The sequence below is a fragment of the Mixophyes fleayi genome, chromosome 6, assembly GCF_038048845.1.
Source record: "Mixophyes fleayi isolate aMixFle1 chromosome 6, aMixFle1.hap1, whole genome shotgun sequence".
NCBI classification, from domain to species: domain Eukaryota; kingdom Metazoa; phylum Chordata; class Amphibia; order Anura; family Limnodynastidae; genus Mixophyes; species Mixophyes fleayi.
Genome location: NC_134407.1, coordinates 217,229,096 through 217,246,871, shown reverse-complemented (window position 1 = coordinate 217,246,871; position 17,776 = coordinate 217,229,096). Strand labels below are relative to the sequence as shown.

General features: G+C 41.1%; 1 protein-coding gene across 1 annotated transcript in view; it reads left to right on the top strand.

Annotated features, from left to right (window-relative positions):
- Nucleotides 1-17,776, top strand: part of LOC142095487 (uncharacterized) — a 66,556-nt gene that overhangs the window by 31,448 nt on the left and 17,332 nt on the right. The window contains 4 exon segments of the mRNA XM_075178432.1: nucleotides 14,257-14,340; nucleotides 14,477-14,585; nucleotides 15,791-15,888; nucleotides 15,997-16,108. Coding sequence (XP_075034533.1) covers nucleotides 14,257-14,340; nucleotides 14,477-14,585; nucleotides 15,791-15,888; nucleotides 15,997-16,108 — 403 coding nt within the window.

Here is a 17,776-nt window from a genome sequence, read left to right as displayed (position 1 = left end):
GTGGAACGGCGAGAAAGGAAAATGAGCCTAGCAGCAGCGTTGAGTACAGATCGAAGAGGAGCGAGATGAGAGTGTGGGAGGCCAATAAGGAGATAGTTGCAGTAGTCCAAGCGGGAGATAATCGGAGAGTGGATGAGAGATTTGGTGGCATCCTGGGAGAGGAAGGGCCACATGCGTGCAATGTTGCGTAACTGGAAGCAGCAAGAGTGAATGTGACGGGCAAAGGAGAGAGTGGAGTCGAGGATGACACCCAGACAGCGAAGTTGGGGAACAGGAGGGTTAGAGGAATTGTCGACAGAGAGAGAAGTCGAAGAGGAAATAGATAAGAGAAGGAGGAAAGACAATGAGTTTGGTTTTAGCAAAATTGAGTTTAAGAAATCTAGAGGACATCCAGGAGGAGATGGCAGAGAGGCAGGCCGACACCCTAGAGAGAACGGAGGGAGAGAGATCAGGAGATGATAGGTAGAGTTGAGTGTCGTCAGCATAAAGGTGGTACTTGAAGCCTAAGGAGCTGATGAGTTCATCCAGTGAGGAGGTGTATAGTGAAAAGAGTAAGAGTCCAAGAACAGAGCCCTGTGGGACCCCAACTGGAAGGGTGGAAGAGGGGGAGAGGAGTTTCAGTGGAGTGAAGGGGGTGGAAACCAGACTGGAGAGGATCAAGGAGGGAGTGTTCAGAAAAGTAGGTGGTGAGGGTTGCAGATGAGCCTCTCAAGTATTTTAGAGGAAAGGGGAGAAGGGAAATAGGGTGGTAGTTAGAGAGTGAGATGGAGTCAAGATTGGGTTTCTTTAGACTGGGTAAGACGAGAGCATGTTTAAAACAATAGAGGAAGATGCTGGTGGGGAGGGACAGATTAAAGAGGTGAGCGAGGGGAGCAGGTGGAGGGGGAAAGGGAGCGAAGGAGGCGAGAAGGGATAGGATCCAGGGGACAGGTAGAAATTGTACAGCGATCATGGTTCAGCCACAACTGATGGACTATAAAAAGGTGTCTCATTAGGAAGGTGTCACACAAGAAACATCTTTTCTTCTGTTCCTCTGACGGGTGTCATTTTTCATCTTTGAAAAAGTCATATTTGGGATGACGAAACGTGTCAGGGGAAAGGAAGAAAACACACAGCATTAATAAATGTGGAATTGAGTAGGGAAGCAAAATGCAATACACATTTTAGAAAGTCTGATTGCTTTTAACTTTATATATAAAAATAGACCTGTAATAGTAACCCTGGACACATGCTGCATGTTAGGAACAGCAGACAATTGCTGTTTTCATTCTGTCTGCTGCAGTGTTGTTGTCAGCCTGGGTGTGATCACTTGAATTCCTCTTGCCTGCAGCTCAATCTGACACCTGCCCTGATTGGCTACTACTGCTTTAAATACCTGTCACTGAACCTATGCCGGTTATAGCATTCACATGCTTGCTCTTCTGTGCTCCTGTTTCGTGAAAAGTCTGCTCCTGTTTGATATTCGGTTCTGACCTATGTTTGTGACCTCACCATCGCTGTTTGCTGCCTGGATAGACCTTTTGCTTGTGAACTCGACTACGTTTATCGCTGCCTGGACCGAACCATTGCCTGTTCTTAGACTCTGCTTTCCATCTGTGAGATCATCTCCCAGCCACAAGATCGTGGTGCCCGCTATCAACTCCATCACACTCACCTGTGTCAGTTGTGTTTCTCCTTCCAAAATTTCAGCTTGATCATGCTCTGGCACCTTGCACTGTGTTGCTCTCCAGCTCCATCTCCACACAGGCCACTACTAATACTACACCCATCTCTACTCAATACTGCCAAGCAGCTATACTGGTGGAGATTGGTACTACATCTTATTACTCAGTATATCTGCGTTATCTGGTCCAGGTGTATCCTGCATCCTTTTTGCCATAGATACAGTATCTATGCTTAGCATCCCACTGTCAAGTCGTCTGTGGTGCCCACTACTCAAGAATCATTCCTGGGGACAACCAAGTACCGGCGAACATATCTGGTTTCATGGGAAAGGGAGTTGCAAAAGGTGAAGCTCTCGTCAGCAACAGGTTCTGATAACTCAACTTTTAAGGTGGTTTGTGACCCTGCTTATATATAATTTTTTTTTTTTTTTTTTTATTATTCTTATTTAACTGAGCTATTATTCCAACATTATTGTTTGATATATACATATATATATATATATATATATATATATATATATATATATACATACACACACATACATACATATATATATATATATATGTATATTTTTAGTTTTTTTAGTTTATTATGTATTTTTAATAAAGTGGATTCTATATTAAGGAAATGCACTCCGCGTCACTCCATCTAAGGTATTATTCTCTAAAATGATCTATATCAGTCTGCAGGTGCCTCTTCTATTGTGTTGGTAAAATTGAATGTGCATTGCTTTTTGGAGAGAAAAACGGAATTTAATGATGAAGGTGGTTTTAACATATTAGGATTTGGGGGCATTGTGCTCCTTCCACCATGCTCATTTGCATCTTACCTCACCAAAAACTGGGCACTTTGACAGGTAGTTCCCTAAATCAGAAAGTGGGTTTGTACTTATGTATGCACTACGCATTTGTTTATAATTAAATGCTCTGTGTGACTTCTGGGAACTGGTGCTATAGCTGTGGTTATCATCTGCCCAGATGCAGGATCTAGTACAGTAACTGTATGTGCCAACCTGGAACTAGTACAGTCACTGTATGCGCCAACCAGGAACTAGTACAGTCACTATGTGCCAACCAGGAACTAGTACAGTCACTGTATGCGCCAACCAGGAACTAGTACAGTCACTGTATGCGCCAACCAGGAACTAGTACAGTCACTGTATGCGCCAACCAGGAACTAGTACAGTCACTGGATGTGCCAACCAGAAACTAGTACAGTCACTGTATGCGCCAACCAGGAACTAGAACAGTCACTGTATGCGCCAACCAGGAACTAGAACAGTCACTGTATGCGCCAACCAGGAACTAGTACAGTCACTGTATGCGCCAACCAGGAACTAGTACAGTCACTGTATGCGCCAACCAGGAACTAGTACAGTCACTGTATGCGCCAACCAGGAACTAGTACAGTCACTGTATGCGCCAACCAGGAACTAGTACAGTCACTATGTGCCAACCAGGAACTAGTACAGTCACTGGATGTGCCAACCAGGAACTAGTACAGTCACTGGATGTGCCAACCAGGAACTAGTACAGTCACTATGTGCCAACCAGGAACTAGTACAGTCACTGTATGCGCCAACCAGAAACTAGTACAGTCACTGTATGCGCCAACCAGGAACTAGTACAGTCACTGTATGCGCCAACCAGGAACTAGTACAGTCACTATGTGCCAACCAGGAACTAGTACAGTCACTGTATGCGCCAACCAGGAACTAGTACAGTCACTGGATGTGCCAACCAGGAACTAGCACAAGACCTAGCACAGTGGTTGCATATATTTACTTTATGTATCAAGTAGTCCCCCCCACCTCTCAATTAGTCCGTCATCTTTACCTTCCGTTTCATTGTATGTTATTTGCTTGTATCATGATCCTTCCAATGTACAATGCTGAGTGATATGAAAAAAAAAGTAGTAATACTAAATTTAGGTTGGTTCTTATAAGAATTATAGCTTAACAAACAGTGGATGCAGCCATTGGTGTTCTGTAACCATCCGTGAGAATACAGCCTCTCAATTCACCAGGAACCAGTGACATCACTGAGGAGGAACTTCATGACTCCATCTGCTGTATTTTGGAATATATGTAATACCTTAAACATTAGTCCTATAGTTTTGCTCTTTATATGAAAGTTAATAATGTTTTATAATAACTCATATTTTGTGCACTATAGTTTACACCAAAGTTATTGGAATATGTTCTAAATTCAGTTTGATTTTATTTTGTATCTCTACTTTTTTATTCTTTGTATAGTTAATCAACAGTACAGTACATATATGGACATGCTGTACAGTTGTGTGTTCTGTACACAAATATGGTAATAAAATCTATAACTACTAACCGAATTTACTTTGTTTTTCTTAAAATGATTTAAATAGGAGGAAAAAGGAGAGTCCCACATGTCAGTTGGCAATACATATTATTTTACTGTTTCCTTTAGCGGTCCAATAGCAGCTTTTATATTGTGCTGTTTCCTGGAATTCCATCCAGGCATTCCATATTGTCATGTATACTGACTAACCTGTGGCATTGTCACTTAGTGTTTCATGTACATGTTCTCATTAAATTTAGTAACCTAATTCCTTGTTTTCAAATATTGAAACAATAAATTATGGTCTTTACATCATTCAATAGATGTTTTGAGAGTGATCTCTTTCAAACTGTTGTCAAAAAAGGATTATATCGGGAGCCAGAGATTTGTCAGGAAGGCACATTTAGCTTCTCTGGACCCCCATTAGGAACTAGGGAGTAAGTTACTGAATATCCCTGCGGGCCTTAAATAAAATCTCACACCAACATTGATAAGCAATCAACCAGATTTCTTATAACCTACACTGTAGTTCATGGAAACAGTTACTATTAATACACTAAATAACGATAGATCTCACCAACATTGAGAGAGAGACTCTGTAATTACCTCTATGTTTTGTATGTGTGAAGGTCCTTCACAGGAGAGAGGGTCTTACTGTGTGCTTAGTTAATGCCGAACAGGCAAGGTGTTTATTTTGATGTTTTCTATTTTCTGTTTAATAAAAAACTGGAGGCACCTGTTCACCCAACCTTTTTAATAAAGATATATATATACAGCGGGTAAAATAAGTATTGAACACATCAAGATTTTCTCAGTAAATATATATTTAATGTGGCTAAGGTAAAGAAATTTATACCAAATGTCAGCAACAGCCCTTGCAATCCACACATGCAAATAAATCAAACCATAGATGCACATAAGTTAAGTTTTGTGTAATAATGTGAAATGACTCAGGGAAAAAGTATTGAACACATGAAGAAAAGGGAGGTGCAAAAATGCATGGAAAGCCAAGACACCAGCTGAAATCTATCAGTAATTATACAGCAATCCTGCCAGCTGGTTCAGCCACAACGGATGGCCTATAAAAAGGTGTCTCATTACAAAGGTGTCACACAAGAAACATCTCATGATGGGTAAAAGCAAATAGCTCTCTCAAGACCTTCCCTACCTCATTGTTGCAAAACATACTGATGGCATTGGTTACAGAAGTATCTCTAAACTGCTGAATGTTCCAGTGAGCACTGTTGGGGCCATAATCCGGAAGTGGAGAGAACATCATTTCACCATAAACCGGCCACGACCAGGTGCACCTCACAAATATTCTGACAGAAGTGGAAAAAAATTATCAGAAGAGTTGTCCAAGGACCACTTGTGGAGAGCTTCAGAAAGACCTGGAATTAATAGGTACAATTGTTTCAAAGAAAACTACTAACACAGCATTTCAGCAACACCCAATTCTAGAGTGATGCAAAGGAATGTTACATTGGAGGCACTGCTGAAATCGAGAGATACCCTCAGGAACAGAGAGGCAGGCACCATGCGTCCGACATAGCGAGCTACACCTAGCTGCTTTGGGGAGAGACCAGCAAGAGGTGGGATACAAGAGGTTGATAACTTTCTCTGGGATCCAGCTGACCCAGGCTGGGAAGGAGGCATATAAAGCTCAGAAAGATGTGTCTCTGCACATCAAAGAGTGGAAATGTCCAGAGCCTGTAAAGTGCTAGAGAATACTGGAAAGTCTGAGAGGCCAGGCCGCTTATGCAAAGAAAGAAGAGGAAATAGTCCATCCATCCTTCTTCTCCCTACTCCCTTAGTCTTTACTATGTCTCCTTGCTCCCGTCCAATACTCATCCTCACCTACTGCCTCCATCTGGGTCCCAAAACCAGCCCACCCCATGCACCAGAAACTCTGGCAATGTCATCCATATCTCTCCCTTTCTCCTGTGCTCTCTGGAATTCCAGATCCATCTGCAACAATCTGCCCTCTATCCATTACCTCTTCATCTCCAACACTCTTAACCTTCTTGCCATCACAGAAACCTGGCTTTCTTCCACTGATACTCTCCTATGGGTGACTCTCTGTCAGACCTGATGACCGCCCAGGTGGCTGGGTGAGCATTCTCATATACCTCAATTATAACTTTCATGTCCTCTCCCCTGAGCCGTCCATTTCAGTCTCCTTTGTCCACTCTATATCTTCTACCCAATCCATCTCCATGTCTCAGTCATATTCCACCCCCCCCAGTCCCACTTCCCAATTTTGTTATAATTTTACTGCCTAGCTTCCCCACTACCACTCCTCAGACCTCCCCTCCATAATCTTAGGTGACATTAATATCCCAATCGACAACTCCTCAGTCCATCTTGCCCCTTCTTCCTCCCTTGGCCTCTCACAATGGATTTCTTCCCCCACTCACTCACTTGGTCTTGTCTTTCTCCCATCTATGTGCTCTTTCTGACTCTCCCAACTATCCTTTCCCACTCTCTGACCATTATCTCTCCTTCACACTTTCCTCATCTCTTACACCCCTCCCCATGCCATAACCTACCCTTTCTAGACACAATCTTGATCCTGCTATTTTCATCTCTTCACCTGGAATGCTGCTCTATCCACCCTGGTCTGCCCCAACCAAGTGGCCTCCCTCTGCTGCCCCTGCCTCTTCTGTCCAACTTTGCCCCTCTAAACCCTATGCTTGACACTCCAAATTTACCCGGTTCCTTCAAAAATGCACACGTACCGCTGAGCACCACTGGTGGAAAGCTCATTCCTTGGTAAATTTAATTTCAAGTTCATCCTTTCATCCTAAAGTGCTGCCCTCTACCTCACTAAACAATCTTTCTTCAAGTTTCTCATCTTTTCACAGTCCTCCAATCCCAGTGTCTTTGTTGCCCCCCCCCCCTCCATCCTCCCTTACTGCCCATGACTCAACTTCCTTTTTCACTTTCAAAATTGAGGCTGTCAGACACAAAATCTCCTCAGTCCTTCACTCTTCGGCCACTCCTACCACTCCACCCTCCACTACCACCTCTTGTATTTCTTCCATCCCATTATGGGTGATGAATTTCATTCACTTTTATTATCCTTTCCACCTTCAACCTGCCTCCTGGATCCTATCCCCTTTTACATAATTCGCTCCCTCACCCCTACGGCCCGCTTCCACCTTGCTCACCTCTTCAATCTGTCCCTCTCCAATGGAATCTTCCCCTCATCCTTTAAACATGCTTTTGTCTCACCCATTCTTAATAAACCCAATCGTGTCCCCACCTCACTCTCTAACTACCCCTCCCCCCCCATTTAGCTGCTCTCTTTTGTCTTTAAAATACTGGAGCGGTTTTGTCTACAACCATCTCGGCAGCTACCGCTCTGACAACATTCTTGATCCTCTCCAATCTGGCTTCCGCCTCCTCCACTCCACAGAAACTTCCTGGACCAAAGTCACCATTGCTCTCTTGGCTAAATCCAGGGGCGACTTCTCCCTGCTTATCCTCCTGTACCTCTCTGCAGCCTTTGACACAGTGGATCTACCCTCTTCTACCCTACACCCTTCACACCATTGGCCTTTCTGACATCGTCCTTTTGTGGTTCACCTCCCACATCACCAACCGCTCCTTCTCTGTTTTCTAACTCTGGTACTCCACCCCCCATCCATCCTTTCTGAAAGAGTCCCACAGGATTGTGTCCTTGGCCCTCTGCTTTCTTATCATCCCTGGATAACCAGTTTCTTCGTCCTCCAGTATTACCTCTATCACTACAACACTTAACTCTACATCTCATCTCCTGATCTCTCCCCTTCCCTCCTCTCTCGTGTCCAGTTGCCTCACCGCCATCTCCTCCTGGATGTCCTTACGCTTTCTCAAATTTAACATGGCGAAAACTGAACTTATTGTCTTCCCATCATCAAGAGTCTCCTCCCTCCCCACCTCTCTATCATTGTTGACAACACCACTATCTCCTCTGTTCCCCAACTCTGATGCCTGGGTGTCATTCTTGACTCCTTCCTCTCCATCACCCCTCACATTCAATCTCATGCTCAATCCTGTCGCTTCCAGCTTTACAATATCACTCGTAATGTCTCCCCTTCTCCTACAAAATCCTCTTCAAAACTCCTCACCCTGACGTACAAGGCCCTCTTCAACTCACCTGCTCCCTACATCTCCAACCTCATCTCCATACATACTCCCTCCCGCCCTCTCTGGTCGGTCAAGGACCATCACCGTTTCACCCCTCTGGTAACATCTCACTCCTTTATCCAAAATTTCTTCCATGCTGCCCCCCACCACTGGAATGATCTCCTTCGTTCTATCAGGCTACCTCCTAGCCTGTATAGCTTCAAATAGTCATTGAAAAAGCCTACCAGTCAACCACTCACCATGTAGTATAACTTTCATCCCCAATCTCTCCCAGTCTTGCTTCTTGCACTCAGGTCCACTTATATTGGCTCACCCCCATGTGTCAACCTTTTGTCTGCCCATTTTTTTTTAGAGTGTAAGCTCTATTGAGCAGGGTCCTCTTCCCTCTTATTCTCATATAGCTTTTGCTCACCAGCTACATTGCGCACCTACCCCTTGGGATCTCTGCCCATTGACTCCACTCCTCTATTGTTTTTGCACCTCTTTCAGTGGCTCTAAACCTGTTAGTTTCAGCCTGTGCTGAATATACCCCTTGCACCCCAGTAGCTGTGATGACAGTTGTATTGTTACTTGTTTACTGTACTGTTATACCATGTACTCTCTTGTTGTATGCCCTGTGTATAGCACTGTGGAGCTCAGGTGGAGCCCTATAAATTAAAGTTAATAATAACTGAATTGCCCCCATACATTGTTAGTTTTGCACTGGTGATTAAATACGATTGAGCACTTTGTGCAGGTGTTATGGTCAATATAGAGACATGCTGCATACAGGAGATGTCAATATGAATCATGAGAGATGACTCTGCTCCCAAAAAAGTCAATTATCATTAGCAGATAATGATAGGCCTTTATATTCCTTTATAAATCGATGATTTTAACATTGCGGGTTCTACCCCCTGAAGAAGCACCAACAAAACGTTCATTGTGTACACACTGACCCAACGTGATTTTAATCACCTGCACTTTGCCCAATATTTAGAATATATAAATATTGGTAACATGTGAATGAAATCTTAATGATTGATGGTAGTGCATGGTGCTAGACTTTAGGTATTACTTTCAAGTATAGCAATGCCACGGCCTATATAGATCTGCCAGAGTAGCTCTTAGCAACTGGGGCAAATGCAGGATGCCCTAGTTTAACTGTTGTACTGAAGGGAAGCATTGAGGGGCACCGAGAGGGGGAACCTCATACGAGATGGATCTGCTCCACCTGTATTATAACAACAGGTCACCAGGGTCTTCTCCACCTGTATTATAGTAACATGTCACCAGCGTCTGCTCCACCTGTATTATAATAACACGTCACCAGGGTCTGCTCCACCTGTAATATGGCAACAGGTCACCAGAGTCTGCTCCACCTGTATTATAATAATAATAATAATAATAATAATGGGCCAACATGGGGCTGCTTCAGCTGTATTATAATAACAATATAATCCAATATATAATAAATGTAATCCAGTAGCAAACAATAACAGTCCAAATTTAAAATAATAATAACAACAACAACCAGACATCAGTCTGTTCCACTTATCTAATAATACTAAAATCATTACCTGCTACAAACACACAACAATATCTATTCTCCCTGCTTCCTCCTGCTGAACGCACACCTGGTAGTTGCTTATCAAATGGAAAACACTTCCTGTCTCAGAAACGCAGAGGGCGGAGATCAGATGGAACGCACAGACCAGGAGTCGGATGGAACGCACAGCCCAGAAGTCGGGTGGAACGCACAGCCCAGAAGTCGGATGGAACGCACAGACCAGAAGTCGGATGGAACGCACAGACCAGAAGTCGGATGGAACGCACAGCCCAGAAGTCGGGTGGAACGTACAGCCCAGAAGTCGGGTGGAACGCACAGACCAGGAGTCGGGTGGAACGCACAGACCAGAAGTCGGGTGGAACGCACAGACCAGAAGTCGGGTGGAACGCACAGACCAGAAGTCGGATGGGAGGTATAGGCTGGAAGTTGGTTGTGTAACATCTTCCGAGTGAGAGGAGGCAGAGACTGGCAGAGGGTAAGTACTTACATAGATATATTATGGGATATTATATATATATATATATATATATATATATATATATATATATATATGTATATATGATACATGAATTATGATGTGCAGGATCTTAAACTTGTTGCACTTGCGTTAAAAATTAAGACATTCTTTAGTACATTACTAAATACATTGTACTCCTATATATATATTATATGTTGCATTTGTTTAATTACCCTACTGTCATATATTCTCCAGTAACTAATAAGTAAGTAATCAATTACTCGTTGGCAGAAGTGGTCTCTACATTTTTATTGAGGAATCAAATAACCCCTCTTAACATTTTAAGGACTATTTCTGTCCAAAGAAGAATATGGCAAAATGATATATATTATGTCAGTATAATTACCCCAAGCTACGGTCACCTACTACAATGCTATAATTTCCTCATAATGCCGTCACCCACTACACTAGTATATAATTACCCCATCCTGCTGAGAGAGTTTATATTTATTCTACTATCTCTTGACCTCTACTATTCGAACCTTAATTCATGTATTATACATATTTAATTACCCTACGGTTCAAATTGTAGTCTAGCTAGAATGCATGTCACTGCTTGCTTGACCTGAAACCATGTCTTGTGGCCATGGCCAACCCTTAAGTGACGCTAAGCGAAGGTCAGTGGACACAGGTGACAGAATTAGAAGAGTTGGTTTGTCACCCATTTACTTTGACTTGAAAAGTACAAGCTGAGGACTTAACTCCAGACATTTACTTGGAAGAGTGGAGGAACCCAGCCCTTCTAGTAAATAAATCATCGTGTGTCATGTTCCTCTAACGTGTGAGGATGTCACTGTCTATTTCTCCATGCAGGAGTGGGAGTATTTAGAAGGACACAAGGCAATCAAGACACATGATAGTAAATACAGTCTTAAGATGAATGAGAAATTGGTACTAAAGCAAATACAAACCATGAAGGGAACAATCATCAAACCCGCAGACAAAGGTAGAGGCATAGTGATACCAAATGAAGCATAATACAAGATTTAGGAGCCTAAAGATGTCACCACATATGAAGTTTTGCCAAAAGATCCAACAAATAACTACACTAAAGATCTGGAACGCTTTCTAAAAGACTCACTTTTCAAACAGATCATTAATAAAAAAGTTTAAATTTATCTATATACAACATCTAAGACTTCCTGTCTTTTATCATTGCCCGAAGATACATAAGAAGTTGGAGAAACCACTGGGAAGACCCATCGTCTCAGGTATTGATTGTTCCACCTCGAGATTATCTCAATGTATCAACTCATTTTTGCAACCTTTTGTCTCACAGCAGAAAAGCCACCGAAAGACACAACACATGTAATAAAGTTATTAGAACAAATTGAGTAGCAAAAAGAATACTTCATTATGTCATGTGACATCACCTCATTATATTCAGTGATTGATCATGAACCAGGAGTTAAGTATGTTAATTCCATTCCTACAACAGAATCCAATATACCACCACGTCAAATTGAGTTCAATATGGAATAAATAAGGTTCATATTATAACACAATCATTTCATGTTTAATGGAATTCATTATAGGCAGACAAGGGGAACTGCAATGGGCACAAAATTTGCGCCAAGTTATGCAACTTTATTCATTGCTTATTGGGAAAACCTTAACATCTGGTCGAACAATCCCCGTAAGGTAATGTGGAAAAGGAACATTGATGATATTATTATTTGTATCTGGAAAGGAGATCAACATGGATTACATTCACACCAAATATAAGTCAATAAAAGGTTGTGTGTCTGGATCTGGAACTTCCTATACAAAATAACCAGATAGCAACCAGAACATATATCAGAGAAGTACATAGTAATAGCTTCGTTCCAGCCTGAAGCAACCATCAAGGTGGTTCAAAAATATTCCAGGAGAACAGTTTTGCAGAATAAGAAGGAACGGCACTGAAATTGGGGAATATAGGACAAAAACTACTGTCTAAACAAAGACATTTCTAGAAAACAACTATATAAAAGAATTAATAGAAGAAAAATTTACAGACATCAAAAAGTTTGGAAACAACACAAACACTCTGAATCTATAAAAGAAGGTGATAATATACTGTTTATAACACAGTACTGTGACCAGTTTAAATCTTTGGAAAAAAAAATCTTACAAAAACATTGGCATACTCTTTTGGGAGATGAAAAACTACAGAGTAGTATCCAAATAAAAACATATTGTATACGGTAAAGCACAACATTTGAAAACGTCTCTAGTTAAGAGTCATATGAAACCTGAAAAAGAAGACTTGAAAGAAACCTGGGCCTGATTCATTAAGGAAGGTAAGGCATAAAAATGAGTACGTTTTCTCCTGGACAAAACCATGTTGCAGTGCAAGGGGTGCATATTAGTTTATTATTTTTCACATAAGTTAAATACTGACTTTTTTCATGTAACACACAAATACTTATTTTTTACACTAAAATTTCAAGTTGATCTATGACATGCCCTACCCCAACTATAAATCTGTCCCCACATTTTAAGTTTAGTTTTATCCTCCAATACAACATGGTTTTGCCAAGGTGCAAGGTTACTCATTTTTTTGCTTTACTTTCCTTAATGAATCAGGCCCACTAACTCCAAGAGGTCCTAATTTAGATTTAGAACCAGCACCATTTCTATAAAAGTTTGAAAGTAAAGGATCTATAAACGAAAGAGAAAAATAGGATTGGGACCAATATCCTTCTAAAATAAACAAATACGGGTTATTTGCCCGATATGTTATTTAACTGTAATATAATGACTGTAATATACAGTGAATTTGAATTTTCATAGGAGTTTGCTCTGACCAATTCTAATTATTACGTATTGGCTTTACTAATACATTTAATTTTATAGTGAAATTATATAAAGGCAGTGATACAAGGAAATGACAGATATTTGATATGTTATAAGATAATTTATACAGTTAAGATTAGTATTTATATTTTTGTTCTAAAGTGCATAATGAATTAACTTTGTACGATGCGCACTTACATCAAATGTTTTTAAAGAATACATTTAGATTATGTGAATGTCAGTTTATAAATTCTGCTGTAGATGGATAAGCCTGACACGAACAATGAATCAACTTATTTATGAGGAAACATGACAGCAAACCTACATATAATGGAATACAAGGAAATTTGCATAATCAGAACTCTGGCAGGTATAAAAACAGACCCCCTAACAATATGACGCTATTGCCAAACATTATCCCTAATGAAGCCGAACTTGGTGAAACACGTAGGTGATTCCTTAGAACTTCCGAAAAGCCACGGCTCCTGTACTCGTCGCCCCCTGATTTCAAGGGGAGGTGGAAGGGACAGTCGAGGAGGAAGATGCAGGAATTATCATATAGCCGCAAGTTATTTAAGGACTGTTGAAAAACTCCTGACAATAAGAGCAGAGCACAAAATCCGGTTCCATAACCCGGCCAGTCACTTAGCCGGTAATCACCGGATGAGTTGCAGACATATATTCTATATCTGCACACAGAAACACAACGGACCCGAGAATAAATATAAACATTTCTCTACATTTACTATGAGGTTTAGTTCTGCTGACTATTTAAATCAACATTGGGTCATCATAGTACAATCACTAACGAATCTATGATTATCCTGTCTTCATTTGAAGAAGAAGAGAAAAAGGTTTTTAGGAATACAGAGCACATATTGATGGTCAAAATAGAATACTATAACATCTATACAATATGTACTACTGATGTGGATATCTAACATGCATCAATGATTATGGACATTTAATTTCTGTTTTATGCTCGCATTGATAGATGTTTTCAATTGTTTTCGGTATATAAAGGAATCTGCTTTAATTATCACTATTTGCCCTACATGTCCAATTAGTTTTATAATCTGGTATTTTATAGGGTTTTCTAGTGGTATTCCTAGTATCTGGTAATCACTGCTTTTTCATAATGTACATATATTAGGTGCACAGATGGAGAATCACTGAACAATGACATCACTGGGTAAGAGGAGACTTTATCAAATGTGGCCCTCAAAACTGCTCTCTCTTTTATAATAATCACATATAAACAGTGTATTCCATCACCCTCTGTCTCCTATAGATGGATCCAATAACAGAAATACCCCAGAGAGATGCCCCGTCATCCTTATTCACAGGATTGTACAGAGGAAAATCACAGTATCCCACAGGAGCTTCAGGTAGATAGAATTTATGGTCTTACATAATACCAAATCTGTAGAGCAGCTGTGTGGGTCTTATACACTGATATTCTACTGTTTTATGAAATCAGACAGGTTATAAAAAGGTTATTTTACAGTTGTATGGTTTATTTAGAGTGAAGACGTTACTGATATTATGAATGAAGATAAAGCGAGAGAAGATACATATGTGAGGGGTGATCAGCAGTGTAAGGAGGAGGAAATCCCTACAGATATCTGTACAGGTGAGTAATAAACACTTATTACAGAAGAGTCACATATTCTCCTTGTTCAGTCACTACAATAATCTCTTATTCTACACCCTCCTCTGTCTGTACAATCTAAAGATGAAAAAACATCTGCCCAATGGTGACCAGAACCACCAGCCCATATTAGACTCCTGTTCTCCTCCTCACATAATATCATTTTGCTTCCAGCCAAGAGATCTGACCAGTCTCCTCCACATGCTCTATGGTGATTCTCATACATCCGTATAAGTGACGTCTTATACGGATTACTGGCTGGTCACCAGTGACGTCACAACTGTAATTGCCCATTCTCAAGGTCTAGACAGCATTCAATACCATGTTGCACAAATTTATACCATCAATCCAGACCAAGGTTATTATAGATAGTATCAATTTTATTTTAAAGCACAACTATTTTTGGTTTCAGGACATAGTTTATTTATAAACTTTAGGTACTGCCATGGGGACCAGGTTCACCCCGAGTTATGCCAACCTCTTTAGGAACAAGTGGGAGGATGTGATTTGGGGTTGCCGTCTTTTAAGCTTTGTCCTGTTCAGCCATTGTAAAGGGAAGTTTCCCTTTACAAGGCAGCGCCGCTTTAAATTTAAGCTGTCATCTCGCCGATTTCCGGCGACTTGTACAAACCGCACTATGATACATTTACCCCCAGGTGAACCATACCAACAACCCATACCCACCACTAATCCCACCACATGAGTCTGTCAGGCACCGTCCCCGCATCATGACCATAGAACGGGGAAGGCTGCCTGCCACTTCCGGCCAAGGGAGCTCTGTACATAATTGTATAAGGCATACACATCGCCATCTGGTATTAATTGCACATATTTACCATCCTTTAAATAACACATACAGATTTATCTACATATCCCTGGAACAATGGATCAAACTATTCCCCTTTTGCACTTATGTGAAAGGATTGGACGTTCTACAGATTCTTAACTGCTCTTACTGACAGTTTCCTATCTTTTCTTGTATGTGGATCATGCGCGCACAAATACCATTCTATTTTGTATTTCAGTAGTGTTAAGGTTCAACATTTAAGCGAATACCACCTTATATACTTAGGGAAAGCAGGAATGCTGCATTTACTATCAAGCTATAGGGTGCTTAGGTTAATGTACACACATCATATGATAATCACATGAAAGCTGTGTATTCACTCTTTGTGTGTCTCCTACAGATGGATCCAGTAACATAAATACTCCTAAGAGATGTCCCCATCCTCTTCATTCCCAGGATTGTATAGAGGAAAATCACAGTATCTCAAATAATTATCAGGTAGATGGAGTTTAGGGTCTTATACACTAATAATCTTTATAATCTGTTTGATCTTAATGAAATCAGACATTGTTAAAGTGTTTTTTTATTGTTTTGTGGGTTATCTAGGGTGCCAATCTGACTGATATTAAGATGGAATATATAGAGGGAGAAGAAGAGCCGTATGTGAGGGGTGATCAGCAGTGTAAGGGGGGACAAATCCCTACAGATATTAACACAGGTGAGTAATAAACACTTATTACAGAAGAGATTCACATATTGTCCTTGTTCAGTCAATACAACAGTCTCTTGTTCTACACTCTCCACTGTCAGAACAAATTGTCACACACTGGACCCTCCAGCTCAAGTACCTGAGTCTGGTGCGCAAAGAGGGCCTCCTCTGTCAGGTTTCATCCAGGCGTTGACGGGTCCTCCATCTTCTGATGGCGGCTGCCTTCTTTGATTCGTGTCTGCCGTCTTTTATGCTTTGTCCTGTTCAGCCATTGTCTGATAGTTATTGATGCCCTCTCATCAACTCAGACTATATAAAGCAGTTGATCTGGCAAAATGGTGCGTGATTTTCAAGTCCTGTAGCCTGCTAAAATGCTGGATTATTTGGCTTCTCTGAATTCCACTGGTATCCTGTATCTGTGCCTATTCTTTAGTTCCTGGTAACCAGCGTCATATGCTTCTCAGCTATGGGTATTCTGTATCCATTTCTTTAATTCTTCAAGAGGGAGCCTTACATCGGGAACAGATATCCTTTCTTGTTTTACCTCGTACCACCAGTCTTATCATCTTGGTCTTTCCCTGGCTTCAACTGCACTCTTCTCATCTGGATTGGTCGTCTTCCCATTTATTGGCATGGGGTCCTGCCTATATGTCTCGCTACCTACATAAAGTCACTCCTCTTCAATGTTACCTACCCAGTCTATGGCTATTACTCCTTCTGTTCCTATGCAAAATCTGAGATCTTGCTGCCTCATCAAGCTTGGGATTGTCTTCCTGGGAAAACCCCTTCACAAGGACTTTTTTATCCTCTCACCCTTCACGAGACTCAAGCCATGGCAGAGAATATCAAAGAAAACTTGCAGCAGAGATTCATTATGCATTCAAACCACTACCCAATTCCATTTCTTGTTCGATCACACCAAAGGAGGCAAAATCTTCACTAAACTCGATCTTTGTGGTGCCTACAATTTGATTCAAATCCGTAAAGGGGATGACTGGAAATCAGTATTTATTATTAGAGAAGTTCACTACAGGTATTTATGATGCCCTAAGCATCTGTAATGCCCCGCCCATTTTCTAGAGCTTTGTTAATGAAGTCTTCCTAGATCTACTCTACTCCTGTGTGATGGTTGATCTGTATGACATCTTATTTTTTTCTCTCAATGCCTTGACGTTTGTAAAGTCCTATCAGGTCTACGCTAACATCGGCTCTACTATTAATTAGAGAAGTGTTCCTTCGAACTAATCCAAATGGCTTTTCTCGGATATATAGTGTAAGGCCCTTGTCTATGAACGGACCCAGAAAAGGTTTATGCCTTTCTGGAATGGCCACAAAAGCCTCAAAGCTATCCAGCGATTTCTCAGCTTTGCCAATTACTGCAGACATTTTATTCAGGAATACTCCACACTAGCCACTGCCATCATTTCTCTCATTCGTAAAGTGGTGGATCTTAAGAATAGGCCCGCAGCCGCATCTGAAGCATTCAATTCCCTCAAACTGAAATTATCCTAAAACAACCTGACACCACCATGCCTTTTTTCTTGCAAGTTGATGACTCCTCTGTTGGGGTAGGAGTCGTACTTTCTGAGAGGTCTCCTTCAAGGCAGTCACATGCTTGCAGTTTCTTTTCTTGAAAGTTTCTTCCAGTGGAAAGAAACTATACAATTGAAAATACAG